This window comes from Fringilla coelebs (genome assembly GCF_963513975.1).
Source record: "Fringilla coelebs genome assembly, chromosome: 3".
Classification (NCBI taxonomy): Eukaryota; Metazoa; Chordata; class Aves; order Passeriformes; family Fringillidae; genus Fringilla; species Fringilla coelebs.
The window spans coordinates 52,496,843-52,512,504 of record NC_140030.1 but is presented as its reverse complement, the minus strand read 5'-3'; the positions used below and the strand labels follow the sequence as shown (position 1 = coordinate 52,512,504).

Genomic DNA, 15,662 nt, shown 5'->3' with positions numbered 1-15,662 from the left:
AGTTTGTGTGTCAATTCTTATGCTGCTCTGGAAAACATCTAGTTTTCTTATTGGAACACATCTGGCTCAGGAGTAATGCTTTCACCTCAGGTTTGCTGTTTCCCACATGTTCTGTCTCTTGCCTTTACCTCTACAATCAAGCTCAAAGCATTTCCTCATCCTAGGTAAACTACAAATCATCTCCAAATTTTATACCTTAGTTCAAAGTATAGAAAGTTTTATTTTCCTTGTCAAGTATCTGTTTTTTGACAGTTAATACATCCATTTCTTGTAACATTATAGGTCACCTTACATGCTGTAAACTCACTACAATGACTGATGTTCACATATATGAAAGATGACACATAATATAAGAGCCGACTTTATCATTGTGATTCTATAGGTTGAGACAGATATCTATCTGGCTCAAAAGCAAACTATGAGTGCCTTTTGGTTTAATAAAAAGACATTTTCAGCATCATACTTTTGTGAGCAAAATTAATGTATATAAATTGTATTTTGCTTCAAATTGGTTTTATCTGAACTAAAGATAACAGTTAAAATCGTGTCCTCCTATTTATATGGGAAAACCCTGAGTTTTTCTACTCAGATCAGGTTCAAATCCAAAGAGCACTATATTCAGACTTACACCAAGGTTAATTTAAATAAGGTTTCTCCTCTGACCCATGTCTCCAATATACCTTGAGAATAATGAACACAGCCAGTGACATGCATACTGACAGCACTTTTACAGTTTGCTTAAGTATTATTTAAAAAAAATTAGGAAACAAGCTATCAGAAGCAGACAAAATAATTATACACAGTCCATCTAAAAAGGGAGGGCAAGCACCATATATTTAAATATATTTGATAAGCTAGCTTTTGAATAACTGAAAAACAAGCTGTCCATCCAATCCTTTAAACCACTAGTTTTAATTTAACTACAACATAGCGCAGCTCTCCACAAGGAGCATTGGTGCACTCACCACAGACAGAGCCTCGCACTAATCTCCTCAGATGTGGTCTCTCGGGGAGGTAGCGGTATTTGCATCCAAAGATACTGAGGTTTGACGTGTGGTCTCCAAAGAAGCGGAGCTGGCGGTATCTCTCCCCACAACGGTAACAGAAATTAGTGTTACACTGTGAACAGGTCATGTGGTCACACCCTTCGGTTCTCTGGATGTGGATCTGTATGAGCAGAAGAAGAAATATTATTTTTCCCCCCTTCCTAAGCCCAGGAAAGCAGGAGCTACCCGGAGCAGTTCACGTGCCAGATGAAAAGAAGCTGCAAGCAACCCCCTGCAAAGTCAGTGCATTAATTAATACTGCAGCTGGCTTAAGACAATAATGGTTTTCTGAGGCATGTTTCAGAGCACTAAATGTGAGTTCTATTGTTCCAGATTCCCACTTCCTACATAATCCTCCTTTTTTGTTCAAATGATCTTCATATCAGATGAGAATTCTTGCCCTTACTGAAATTTTGGTTTTATTGCTGAAGGAGATATGCTAGCACCAAACTTTATTAAAAATAAAAGCAACACAGTGAATATAGTTATGAACTCTGTTTGACCCCTCCCCGGATAGGTTTCTCTCTTAGGCCACCTGTGGCTCCAACTCCCTTTTCCATCACAAATTGATTTGGCATTTTGTAATAAACACCAGAAAGACACTACTGTTACAGTACATTATTTGAGAAGTATGGACGCTTTCTCCTTCTTAAGAAAACAAACAAAAAAAATTCCACAAACTATATGTGGAATAAAAACTTACACCAAGCTTTCACGATACCCACAGCACAGCATGAAACAGGGTTGCCCTTGTTCTACAGCCATCTTTCTACTGACTGCCTGCTAAATAGTTCCCCATCCTGCATTCCAAGACCACTGTTGCACAGTGGAAATGTAGATAGCCTAATAATTGAGGTTGAAAGCGATGCTCAGAGGTCATCTATTTTAACCCTCAACTCCAAGCTGGGATATCTCCAGACGGATCACATTGCTCCAGATCTCATCCCATTAGATTTAAAAAATTTCCAAGCATGGGTATGTCACAGCCTCTTTGAGCAATCTATATCATGCTTCACCATCCTCCCTGGGAGTACTTTTTTCCATTACATCCAATTTGAATTTCACCTGTTGAAACTCGCAACAGATCCATCAATGCCTCCTGAAACCTCCTATACTTACCTACATGTATTTATTTTGCAGGGAGGTACAGGCAAAGACATGGCATGACCACTCAGCGGCTCTGCAAGCACCAGAGACACTGAAAGCTCAGCGAGCTCCAGAGAGGCTCGTGACTCCTGGGGTATCTTGGGGGTCAAATGCATTTGTTCTTTGGTGTTTATCAGGGGTGATGTGGGCTCTCACCTTGCTCGCCCAAGCATCTACTGAAACTGGCACTCTATCCATGTACCAAAGAGTTACAAGGGTAACAGTAGCTCCAGATACCCCTGCCAGCCTCCCTGTGCCACAGTAGTGATCTCAGGATTGGCTTTTCTATACTTTCAAATGCTGCTTTTATACAGAAGAGGGGGAAATGTTCACAAAAGAGAGAACTGGGCTATTAAAAATAAAAAAGCTTTCTAGTGGGCAAATATTCTAGTACCCTTAAAATTTGTCAGACCAAGCAATCATCCCCCTTTACCCCAAGGAATTCTGCTGTATTACAGGTACCCTGTTTTCCAGAAGCATCTGAAAAAACACCATTGCTGATGAGCTTTAAAAGCCACTTGACTTTAAAACTTTGACAGTTAAGCACTGACAGTAGACAAAGCAGGAGAACTCTACCCAATATAATATCAACTTAAGCGAATCTTAAGAAGATAAACACTTTTTTTCCTAAAAGTGACATTACATTGTCAGTTCAAATTCTTATTTCTCAGGTTACATGTGAAAAAAGATGTTGACTCCAGTTCTGGAGCCACAGTATATTTACCGTAATTCCTCAGATTAGCTTGAACTGAAATGAAGGTATTTTAATAGTGACTTAGAGTATTTTGACAAATTAACTTAAATTTAATTAAAATTATTTTTTCAGGGGACCAACTCAGACAGCAACTATAGAAACTTTTGTAATTTAAAGGATTATTTTCCTCATCTGCTGATTCTATCTTGAAAATGAAAATGAGGGAACTAGATTTTGTGACTAATGAGAATTAATTGGTTGCTTTATTTTCTTTTTGAATCAAGACTGTTGAATTCTCCTCTCTCTTCTCTAATTTACCAACCCAATTAAGTTATCATTCATCCTCATTCTAATTCTGTAGAATTGTGGAACCTATAAAAATCCTAGATGCAAATCAAAATTACTTCACATTCCAAAAATAAGGCAATTTTTATTGGTAGTAAGAACTTCAAGGAGCTAGGAATAGGCTTTTACGTTTTACCATTCATATCAGAAATATCCACCTTTTAGAAACTGCCTGCCATTCTTCTACCGATGCTTTCCTAGAAGCCTCCCAGCTCCAGTTAGTCCTGTATTACTCCTGAATCATTTGTCCATCTACTTGTTCCTACCCTAAATTCTCCAGACATACCGTCCTCTTGAAACATGAAGTAAGTTGATAAGGATTTATTATCTTACAGATAAATACTGCAACTACATGCACTTCATATTTGCTTCTTCAAAAAGCAAACCATAAAAATATTTTAGTCAATACTCATCTTCACATGCAACTGTCTTCAAATGCTGCTAATCTGGAACAACCAGCTGTACTTGCCTATACCTTTTTATTGCAAAAAATTTCCTTTTTTCCAGTGAGTAAAGACTTGATTATAAGAAATGAAGTTAAAAACCCCACGAAGCTCAGATGCAGGGCTTGAACTCCTTATCACATGCTTTGCAGAGTGACAATGCCAGGTGAACTTTGTATCATTTGGTCAGGCTGCTTTCAAGCCTAGGACATGACATCTCACCAGATCAACTTCCTCTCCAGTTCACACGGCCATGCCTCCGCGCCCTCCAGATAATCCAGTGACAGCGATGGATTACAAACCTAGAGGCTGGGAAAGCCATCGCCATGGCTCGGGTATCACCAGTGCTCCTGCCCCACTGGCAGCCCCACGGCACAGGAGGCAGCCAGGGGAACGCACGGGGCCGGGAATGCCGCTGGCTGTGGGAAGTGGCCGTGCGGGGCGCGGTGCTGTGTGACTGCAGGCTCCCTGCAGCCTGGCCACTGCAAGCCCAGTTTCTGCCTCCAGGCATTCAGTCAAAGCTACAGGCTCCATCCTGCACCCACGGCTTGTTCAAAACCAAAGACGTACACTCACCTTACAGGGGAAGGTTAGCCATTCAGAAACCCAAAACAGCTGCCAGAACAACAGGGGTGAAAGCTACACACCAAGGGCAAACACATCAGTTGTGTAATTAAGACTACGAACTGGAAGTAGCACAGTGGCTATTTCAGACCCTCCTTTACCCCCTCTGCATGTTGCATGCCCTCTCAAAGAAATCTTCTGGGGAAATCACTGCCAAGAGTTCTGAGGATGAGTGGCCATGTCTCCTCCACCTCCGAAGAAAACCTGCACAGCTTTATCACTTTGTATACAAATAAGGACTCTCCTCCCTCCAGAAGATGAGAATTAATTTGCAGAGCTCTTCCAAAAACTATGCCCTGAATTATTTGATAATGCTTATATGAATCAGAACAGATAAGAAATACACCCCTTTATTTGCATTGACATGCTTGTTCTTAAATTTCCAGTGCTGTTCAAAGGCTTCTAAGCTAGAGCTGCTGTGTGGTGTTTCCTCGGATAGTGCTGCTTTCGAAATCTGTGTTAAGATAACACCAACATGGAGTATTTCCTTGGTTTGCTGTACTGTAAAAACACTTGTGCAAACAAAAGCATTTTGTTGCAAACATACCAAGAAATCGTAAAAAACAACCCCTTAAAACTGGGGAAAGACAAATAATGTTATACATTTTGGCAAATGATATCTAATAACGTAGCAAATTTGCACTTATTAGCCAACTTATTCTAGAACAGGAACAGCACTTTTTGGACAAGTCTTGTTGAGAAAAATGGTCTATACTGACTCTCAAAATAGTGTATAGTAAATTTGGAAAAGGCTGTATTAAGAAAAAAAAGTCAAAATAAATTTAAGATACAGTTAAAAAAAGTGGCACTTTTCCATATTTCCATACTGACACAGAGTCAAAATACGAATCTACAATTAAGTATTTGGATTGTGTGTAACATTTTCATTTCATCTTACATCTTTGAGAGACCAGGTAAATATAAGCAATTCCTATTAGATGTGCTAAAAGCTGTATCCTACTACAGGAAAAAGTAATCAAGTTTAAGCTTATCTAACAGTCCCTGCTATACTGACATTACAAAGGATTATGTTCTTTAAAATCACTTACCCAAACCACTGAAATACTCATATTTGCCTGAGGATCTGCCTCTGTATGCACACATCCCCCCAAATGTGTTTTGATTTTCTCACCTGCATGCCCAGAGAACATAATGCATTCGAGTTCTCCATGGTACAGCTAAAAAGAGTCAGTGTGTGTATGTATCTGTAGGTATAAATAATTATCTCCAGAAGCTATCTGCAAAATATGGTCACAGTTTACACTGTCATCAGTATCACACTGTGGAAGCTACCAGTAATTTGACATATTACTTCAGTAAAGAAACTACCTTTACTTAAGTTGCTACCTTTAATTTCCACTCATTTCAGTTTTAGTGTAGAGATGAAATACTAATACCTTTAGACACAATTTAATACTGACTTTCCCTCAATCAGTTTGCCAATTTTGGCTGCTGCAAATTTTCAACCAAAATATGAAAGAGATTAAAAATAAAGTATGTTTTCACCAGAAACATGGCCTCTGTGGACCTAGAATGGATAAATCCTAGAATAGATAAATCAAATTGTGTGTTACAAATTATTTTCTTTGTCGCTCTTTTATTTTATTTGGAAAAAGGATTCTCATCTGATTGAATGTTATTTTATTTACAGGTTTTGGAGGGAGGGATGGATGGGAGAGAGAGGCAGAGAAGTAATAGATCTAATTCCCCTGACTGCAAATTGTTAACTGTCAGAATACTTATCCCTATGTGCCCAAACACCTACTAAAGATTTGAAGAAGAATACTGCTTAAGATGTATTTTTTAACTACCCAAAGAGTATTTTTTTAACTAACTTCCAGCTAAGTAGTACTTTTGATTACTTGCAGGTTATAGATTTGATTTAAAAATAAACAGTTGTGTTGAGAAACGTTTTGGACATTGTAGGCAGGAAGAACTTTTTTCCTGAAGAAAAAAGTATCACGAGTTGGGGTAGCAACATAGTTTAATAAAAGGTTGAATTCCCTCTTCAATATTCACTTACAGTGCCACATTACCAGGAAGGACTTAACAGAGGTTCTTTTTCTGTGCTAGTTTCATAAGTTTCCATACTGCCTCCCACCATGTAGGAGGTTTTATTTTCCTTTGATTAAGAAAAGAAACCTCAAGTATTTTTTAAATTAGCAGCCAAACTCATGCAACTTCATGCTTCAGAATTAGTAACGAGCCATGTAAGTTTAAAGTGTCCAACCTTTTCTTTGGAAGATGGTGAAAAGAGTTGAATATTTAAACACAGCATTTTAAATTTTAACTTATTCATACTGAACGTTAGACTTAGCAGTTTTGGTTCCTTTCTCTTTCCAGCTATCAGCCTTCTTACCACTCCTGGTTTTCCACATTCATATTTTTTTACTTGGTCCACTTTCTTAATCTTTTGGATAATTTATTTAAGTTACATCATTCCCATTGTCATAAAATCTGACACAAGTCGAATAATTAAAATCAAAACAGATAATTCTTCCCACTCTGAAATGAACAAAGTATTTTACTTTAAGACTTCCCAGAAAGTGAACATTTTTGGAACTGACTCAAATCTATCAACCCTTACCAAAAAGCAAGCTGCAAAAACTCTGTTAAAAGGTCACACGTGTGCAGGATGAAGGGTAAACAACCAGCTGCTGATTTCAGAGCTTGACAGTTTTGCTCAGTGTTTTGAAATCTTTCAATTTCAAGCTATGACATCACAGGCATTTCTTTCTCCAAGACCAAAATATGATACTTAGTAAACCGATGAACATTTCCTTATTTGCACAGTTAAGGCTCAAAGTGTTACATATACTTTGTATGCTTATAAGTAAATCTTCCCATTCAATATTAATTTTCTACAAAACAGCCCAGCTTTGACTTACTACTCTGTTGGTAGCTGCGAAAAACATTGTGAAAAATTTTAAGAGTGGCCTTCATTAAGGGCAACTGGAGCAGGGGTGTGCAGGGCTGTTGTATCTCATCTGAGTAGTGGGAAATACTTCTCATCTCTGAAGGGATCAATGACATTTTCAGGTGTGGAACTGCATTTCAGTGTTGAAAATTAATACTGAGAAAGACTTCAGAGAAGCATCCACGCTGGAAAAGCCCTCTGAGATCATCAACTCCAACCTTCAATCACCACCTTGTCACCTGACCATTTCTTGAACACCTCCAGGACTGGTGACCACACCACCTCCCTGGCAACCCATTCCAATGTTTAACAATCCCTTCTGCAAGGAAATTCCTCCCAGTGTGCAGTCTGAACCTCCCCTGCAGTTTGATGCTATGCCCTCTGTCCTGGGAGAAGAGGCTAAGCCCCACCCGCCTACCTCCTCCTTTCAGGCAGTTGTAGATAATGAAGAGGTGCCCCCCGAGCTTCCTTTTCTCCAGGTTAAAAAGGAGGCTCAGGGGGACCTCAGCCACTCCTCACAGGACTTGTGCTCCAGACTCTTCACCAGCTCTGTTGCCCTCCTCTGGATTCACTCCAGAACTTCCAATGTCCTTCTAGAAGTGAAGGACCCAGAACTGGACATAGCACTCAAGGTGTGGGCTGTGAAGTCCCACCTCGAGGTACAGCTTGTGAAGTAGTAACATTCAATCCTACAAAACTTACAGTTTTGCCAAGTCTTAGTTTCCCTTAGTTAACTTGTTGACAGAGTATTTCCAGCCTTACTCAGACACTGAATACACTCAAACTCTCTGGAAAACCTGACAAAGGGCACAATTTCCCTAAGGCTTTCCATTTCTTTAAAGCTTTATTTTAGGAATCATTTATTTTGTAATTAATTGACTCAAACATTTCTATGATTCATCAAAGCCCCCTCTTAATAATTTCCATAATGTTTCTTTACATGCAGACACTCTGCAGAATCAGTGCAGGAATCAGCAAAAAAATCTGACCTCTTTTTCTCAATGGGTCATTAACAAGAAACTGCACAGCAAGTGTGAATTTCATTTGCAACGCTGAGCAGAAGCTACCAGTATTTAGGTATATTTAAATGTATATTTGAACAGTTTGAAGCCACCACCTGCAAGCCAAAGGAGAGCAGCTCACCTTGCATTTTGGACACTTCTGGGCATTCCTCTGCCCGTGTTCGATTTCGTTGGCCCAGTGGCGTAACAGCTTGTCTCCCTTCTTGTATTCTTTGCAGTTAACGCCTTCATGCCAGGGAGAGTGGCACTTGAAACACCAGACAAATTGGCAAGATGGACACTGGATCTGTATAAATGAGAAAACACCACACATTTGCAAACTGGGTGCTGATACAACTAGAAAGCCTGTTTTAAAACCACTGCTCCTCAATTACGAGAGCAGCTGCCCAGCAAAGACCTAACATCTTTTGGAGGCTCTGTTTCAAAAACACAAGTTGTGGAAGCTAGCTTGTTCTTTTCCTTTGCAAAAAAGAGAAAATACAGAAGTAATTGCTAAAGCTGGGAAAGGCCACAATCAAATGAAGCACAAGTAGCTTGGCTTAATCACAGGCACTACTTCTCAAAGTTATTGTGTGGGTCAATTGACCAAAAGGCAGAATCCAGAAAGCTTATTCAATTGCCTCCAATACATTTGTGAGAACATCTGAAAATTAGCTGACAGTTTTCAGAGCAGTGTATCTGTCTCTCTCTAGGAATAAACTGCATTGCCAAGGCTATTACAGAAAGTACTTGGTCTTCTGAAGGGGCACCACAGAGCTCGGCTTCATACGGGTTCTGAAGCTTACATTAGGAATGGTCCTGGGAAAAGGAGTCATGAGCAAGGCTCTCATCCAAGAGCCACAACTACCAACGGGAAGTCAGGCACCTCCTTTTGCTCTTGATTGCGTCAAGGCAAGCTGAGCCTGTGCCAAACAGCCCACTTCTACCGACCACACCTAATGGCAAAACCCACAAGCCATACCCAAACTGAGAAAGGATCTATTCTTTCCACTCCCTCAGTTTTAAATCATTGTGTCAAACAGGTACCATCGTCATCACGTCTTCTTCCACAGCCTGCTTTTTTTTTTTTTTTAATGAAAAGCTAAGGCAGCTGCTGTGTTTGCAGGAGTAATAAACAGAGGCACATTGCAGCTGCTTATATGACAGGCCTCCAACCTGGACATGACTTAGGACAGCACAACCTAGAAGACACCTTAGACTCAGACACATCCTGCAACATGTTCACTTCTGCTGTGTTCAGCAGCAAAACATCCCAGCCACTCAAGCGACTGCTGAGCCCTGTGCACCATCTCCAGCTGCAGTGCATGTCTGGCACTGCCCTGGCTTTGTACCCAGCTGATGGATGGGACCGAGGACTTCAACCAGCCAAAGCAAGCGTTTTTGGTTACATCTGTGTCCACACTTGGCTCACCACCAAAGCACAGCACCAAAGCACAGCAACATCTGTGCTGACCATGCATGGTGCGGGGGTGCTTCTCAGGAAACTACATCCTAGTCACATGTAAAGTCCCCAAAACATATTTCTCAAGTTCTCACTCCCACCAGCTGCTGTGCCCTCCTGTTGAGTCATGACAAGTGGTGTTATGCTTCTTTTACTACAATTAAGAGTCCAAAGCAAATGCTCTGATCTCCCTTACATGTTTTGCTGGGGCTAGCCAAAATTATTTACACATGCAATCACTACATCTTGTTTAAAGAGAACAACACATTAGGACTGAAACATGTGGATTACAAACACTGTTAGTTTTTACCTGAAAACTTGTCCAAGGCCATGATAAGGTATTAAACAAAAGCAACACAAAGCAGCGGCCTTTCTCAAAACCTAATGAGCCAGTGGCCAATATGCTGAATCAACGAAAATATACTAACTTGCATCTCTGCTTCCCAGAAGAATTCTCCTAATAAAACCAGCTTAACAAAAAGGAAATTTCCTGCTCTAAGAAACTAAAGAATGATACATATACATTTCTACTAACCAAACTAACACAGAGCACTGATAAATGTTTACACAAAACATTAAAATCCAATATGCACAAGACAGTCATCTAACCTATCCTAACCCATATCTCTCTCTCTTTTTTTTCTTTTTGTCCTCCATTTCCTCCCTGCATTGAATTTGTCTTTCAATAACACAAGTCGATGTCCTACTGCTGGGAAGACAGATTATATCATCATATTGAAGGGCTCAGTATTTGTTACGTCTCAACCAAAGATGGAGCTTGTAGCCACAAGTCAATGTTTTACAACCTGAAAACTTTATCAGTTGCAGTATTCAGACATTTGAGAGAGAACACAGTGGCTAACAAGCACAAACGCAAAGCAACAGGTCAGGAAGTTAAAGCTTCTTCCTTAAAAAAAAAGGCAACATAATTTAAACCACAAGTTCTGTGGGTTGGTTTGTTTTTGTTTGTTTGTTTTTTGATTTATATGTGACAAATTAATTGCATACTCTATCTTTCTATTATAGCATGTACATAAGCGAAAGCAATGCAGCAGCCACCAGGATATGTATTTAAACTTACACACACACATTGACATCAGGTGTTTCCAAATACATTAATCAGAAAGTACTGAAATACAGGATGAGGCTATAACCACAGGAACTCAAAATAACATTTCTTACCACAAATGGCCCTAACTGAACTAGTGAGAACTCTATGTTTCATTACCAGTTTCCTCTTCCACCTGTCACCCTGACAGCACCTTCCTCAAAACTGAACTTGTAAATAGTTTTTATATTTTGAATGGGCTATTTCACTTCTCTGTGGGTTCAATGCTTCCTGAGCGTAACTGAAACAGGCAAAGAAAACTATGCACCTTAAGTACTTATGAGCCTTATTTTTCTTGGAACTAGTAGCTGCAAAAAACCCCTAGAACCATTCAAACTTGGATGCAATGTGATGCCCCTGTGCATAAGAAACAAACAGAACAGGGCAATTAAAGCAGGCTTTCACATTCTTATTCCCCTTTTTCTCTGCTTTTCTGAAAGGAAAGTCAAATGTTATTTGATTCATGCTTTAGTAGTGATGCATGAAATCACCATAGAAAGGATGCAGAAATGCTATCTACATATGATTTTAAACCAGTAAAATATACTATAGCCCAGCAAAGCAGAAGAACTATATCTGCAAAAGAAAGCATTAACCTTGTGTTTTTTCAATTACATTTTTTCTCACACAAACAAACATTTTCCCACTTATTTTATGATTTCTATTTCTGTTGATTAAAATTGAGAGAATGGATACATACACAAACTTCTATGCCACCTGGACATCAGCCTCCCTTGAAATAGAGATTACACAATTTTGTGTTCTAACTCTTTTGGTTCTCAGCTTTCTGAAACACTGACCTTTGAGGCTAACATTTTCCACTTTCTTAGCAAGCCTCTTTACTGCAAGCTACTTTATCTACCAGTTTCTTCACCTCATAGGAAAAGACTTTTCAAAGTTGATAGATAATTTCAACACAAAACACAATGTGACCTGATGATAGCAAAACTGACTGCTCATAAAAATATTCCTACAACCTGAAGGTACAAAAAGCTTAGTGGGATTTTCTGCTGCTTAGTGGAACAGTAGTTATATAACAGGATGGCCAAATTAATCATGCAATTAGCTGATTACATGAATTACAGTCTCTAGCTGCAGTCAGTGTCACTTTATTTGAAAATAAATATGGGCTCCAGCCAAAACATTCCTTCTCCTCATCATCAACCCATCCCCTCCCCTCTCCTGAAACAGCTGAAAATAATCAACGACAAAACAAACAAATTTTGTACCCCATTAGGGATGATATTTGATCTAGCTCCCAGTGTGACACCAAAACATCAACATAAGCAAAAGCAGGCTGGCAGGAATAAACTGCTGAGAGAAGGAGGGAGAGCACAGCAAAACCATACCTGTAGCAGCTGAGGCTCAAGGCAGATTGAAGCCATGTATAGCCATGAAGATATCTGCTACTTAAAGTTAACATCTGACCCAGAGGAGGGGAGCTAACAGATCAAAGCATCTCTGCTGCTACAAATTCCTGCTAGTTCTAGAAGAACTTTCAGAAACTCTCTAGTAGTTCAAAAAAAGACAGTTTGTGTAACAACTGCATTGAAAAACCATTTACATTTCCAAACCCAAGCACTCAAGTCCTCTTTTTATGTGACATGTATCTCTTGACAGAAGTGAACAAGAAAACTTCATTATCAATCTCACAGAGCAGAGTATTGCTTCTCCATGGCAAGTGGCAGGTCAAAAAAATAACTAACAGGCAAAAGCTAGAGCTTGCTCACTCTTGTGAAACCTTTACCTGTTCCATGCACAGGAACTCAATAAGCAATTTTTCAATTTTTGCCCAATTTCATTGCTCTTTTGCATAACAGCTCAGAACAAAGGTTTGTTAGGGTCTTGTCTGCAACCACATTACACTCTCAATTCAGGACTATGAGACGAGGCAAGGAAATTTTCAGAGTTAATGCTAGATCCATTTGTGATAAAAATATTTTATATAGAAAATTCAATAGTTCTGTTGTTGTTCTGTGTGGCCCTAAGTGGCACTAATAGTAAAAGAAAGGTTTGGATAAGCAAGGTCTCCTTTTCTTCCCCTCCTCCTTCCTCAACATACATGCTAACTTTCTAGGCTTAGTACACCAAGACTTGAATCTCAGCCAATAGAACTGCTGGACCTAGATCAGCTTAGCTGACACAAATCAGCTATAATAAGAAAAACTAATTTATAACTTTGCTGTCGCTTTAAATTTCCATGTTACTTATTATTATTTTAAATACTGTGTAAAATTTTAGAAAAGGCATAAACATTTTTAAAGCATCAGTTCAATAAAGTCCTGGATTTTAGAGCGCTCTCCCCTTGCAGTGTATAAAAGAGTGAGTGCACTGGCTGTGCTATGACCCTACCAGTAGGCTTGTGCATACGTGTTCCCCACACAACTCAGTTCTCTTGAAGCCAACACTTGCAGTGCTGGTGCAGAATTCATCTGGTACAACTGCTGTTTATATTACTTGCATATGAACAGGGCAGCCTCAAAAGCCTCCAGACAGATGTCTCCTATGCTACTGGCAAAAGAAAATGTGTCTTCATCTCCAAACAGCCTAAAATACAAGACACAATGTGTACATGTAATCACATGAGAACCTAAGAAAACAGGTAATATTGGTCCACAGCTACGTGTGTATGTAAATTATTCACATATACTCCTTGTCATATACAATCATCATTTTAAACCTTCTCCCTGCAACAAAACTTCTCTTTGTGCTAAGCTCAAAACAAATCACTAAAACTGTGCCTATATCAGAAAACAGCTGAGGTTCAAGAAGTATGCTGAAGCTCTGTAGACCACGATCATCCATACTGCTTGCCAGCATTTTCCCAATTATATTTCTGAGTAGCATCAAGTAGACATTCTTGCACACAACACCTGGGCTCATCTCAAAGGACACATTTTGCCTGAGTCTGTTGCCAGGAGATTTCAGCTCTGAAGATCACAAGTATACATACTGAACCACCACATGACCAGTGAACTGCTCCCGGCTTGCACTACGTATCACACAGTCTCCCATTCTTTCCCATTGTGGTTTGTAGAGCAGTTGGGAACATCTTAACTTATAAAAGAGCACTGGCTGCACCCTGAGGAATTTCTCAGATCTGGCAGGCCTGTGATACAACAGCTGCACTGCAAATGACCCATACTTGTGGGACACTAACAGCCTCTGACACCTTAAGAGAGGAGGCTGCCAAAGCACCACAAGCTCTGACCTACCCTGGGTTACATCTAATGTGTACTGATGATGAAGCAGATGGGTGAATGAGAATAGCTTTGGGCAGAAGGAATTTTACTTGCAGTTTAAGATTTTTTTCACCTCAATGTAAGATGACAAAAATTTGAAAACACTGAATCCAACCGAGTGTGGCATGTAATTCGTGCCCTACACAGAAATGCACAACTAGCTCATAACCTAGAATTAGCTTTACCAACTTTTCAACTCCAATGAATACACAACCTTCCACCTTTTAATCTTCATACTGGGCTGAATCTTATGCTGTGTAATTAGGGCTATCTAAACAGTCATCTAAACTCCTACTGAGGAGAACTGGTTTGTCCAGGAAAGGCCAGCTCAATCATGAAATTAACCACAACAAATCTAATAACCGGATGGAAAACTATCACAGAACATGGTGCTGCAGACTACTGTTGTCTTCTGGAACTCAGATGGACGTTAAGCAGCTCAAAGCTTATTCCAATTTCTTGCTTTTTATCTTTGATTAAAATCACAGTATAAGCAACTCTTCCATGAAAAGAAATGCGGCAGAAATGCGCCACCCTATTACTCCAAATTCTGCATTGTGACTGATGAGACTACAGTAATGTATAATCTCTGGTAAGGAAGTGAAGAAATCAGAATCAACAAGGAGGACAAACAACAGCTCTATTATTAAGGAAGAAGCAAAGCCAACAGGCTAATATCATAGATGCCCAGAATTCACCCAGAGTTTCAGGGAAAACTTAAAAGTTGAGTGTCTAAAATTATCAGTTGCAGTGGTAACTCCCCATTCCCAGCCTCTTCTGACTGTGACCATATTGTTTGCATGTCAGAAAGAAAACACCCCTAAAATTAAAATGTATGTCAGGACAAAATTATGCCACCTACCAAAAAAAAGTACAGACTGAAGAGTTTGGCTGCTTGAACTGTTAAAAGTCAATTAGGTATTTAATCAGTGTTGTACTACAGGTTTACATTCCTAATCACAGCTTGCACACAGCTCCAGTGAAACAAAAAAGTTGATTTAATGCTCACCAAATGCTGTCCTACTTTTGCAGTGCCATCTAACCCACAGCCCCGGCAAGCATGCTCACTTTGTATTTGTTCTCCAATTTGGCAGGGGTAGGAATGTGGCCTCTCCTCCGGAAGGTTGTAAAGTGCTTGCACTGAGGGCATGGCTTGGTGCTGGAGTCAATGCGGCTGAGTTCCAGGAAGTATTTATACTTGATGATGTCATCATGGGGCAGGTTATAGAGGACAGTTGTTTCATCCAGGTGTTCGCTGCACTCTGTGATGGGGCATTTTATATCCGCTTGTCCCAGCTGCACCTACATAGTAAAAAAAAAAAAAAAAAAAGATGCATGACCTTTTGCCTGGAAAAGTTAAGCATTGGTGAATTTTGGGAGGAAAATTAACTTCAAATACTGTAACAATTCAGACACTACCAAGCATACCGTCTTCAAATTATTTAATTTGTCCTTGGTGGAGTTACACCAAGCACACTGCAATTTTTCCAGAGAGCATTTTCAAATCCAAACAGAAAAGCTAATTACCCTGACAAGTGCAATTATTAAACATATTCTCTCAGTGTATGCACCATGGCTACATACACCACAAAACCAAACACAAGTCCTAACGAACGATGTCTACTCCATACTTT

General features: G+C 39.6%; 1 protein-coding gene across 1 annotated transcript in view; it reads right to left on the bottom strand.

Moving 5' to 3' along the window:
• RNF217 (ring finger protein 217) overlaps window positions 1-15,662 on the bottom strand; it is a 64,257-nt gene that overhangs the window by 17,118 nt on the left and 31,477 nt on the right. The window contains exons 2-4 of the mRNA XM_084203349.1: window positions 15,097-15,330; window positions 8,359-8,523; window positions 966-1,167 (exon numbers count right to left, since the gene is read on the bottom strand). Coding sequence (XP_084059475.1) covers window positions 966-1,167; window positions 8,359-8,523; window positions 15,097-15,330 — 601 coding nt within the window. The remainder of the gene's footprint in view (window positions 1-965; window positions 1,168-8,358; window positions 8,524-15,096; window positions 15,331-15,662) is intronic.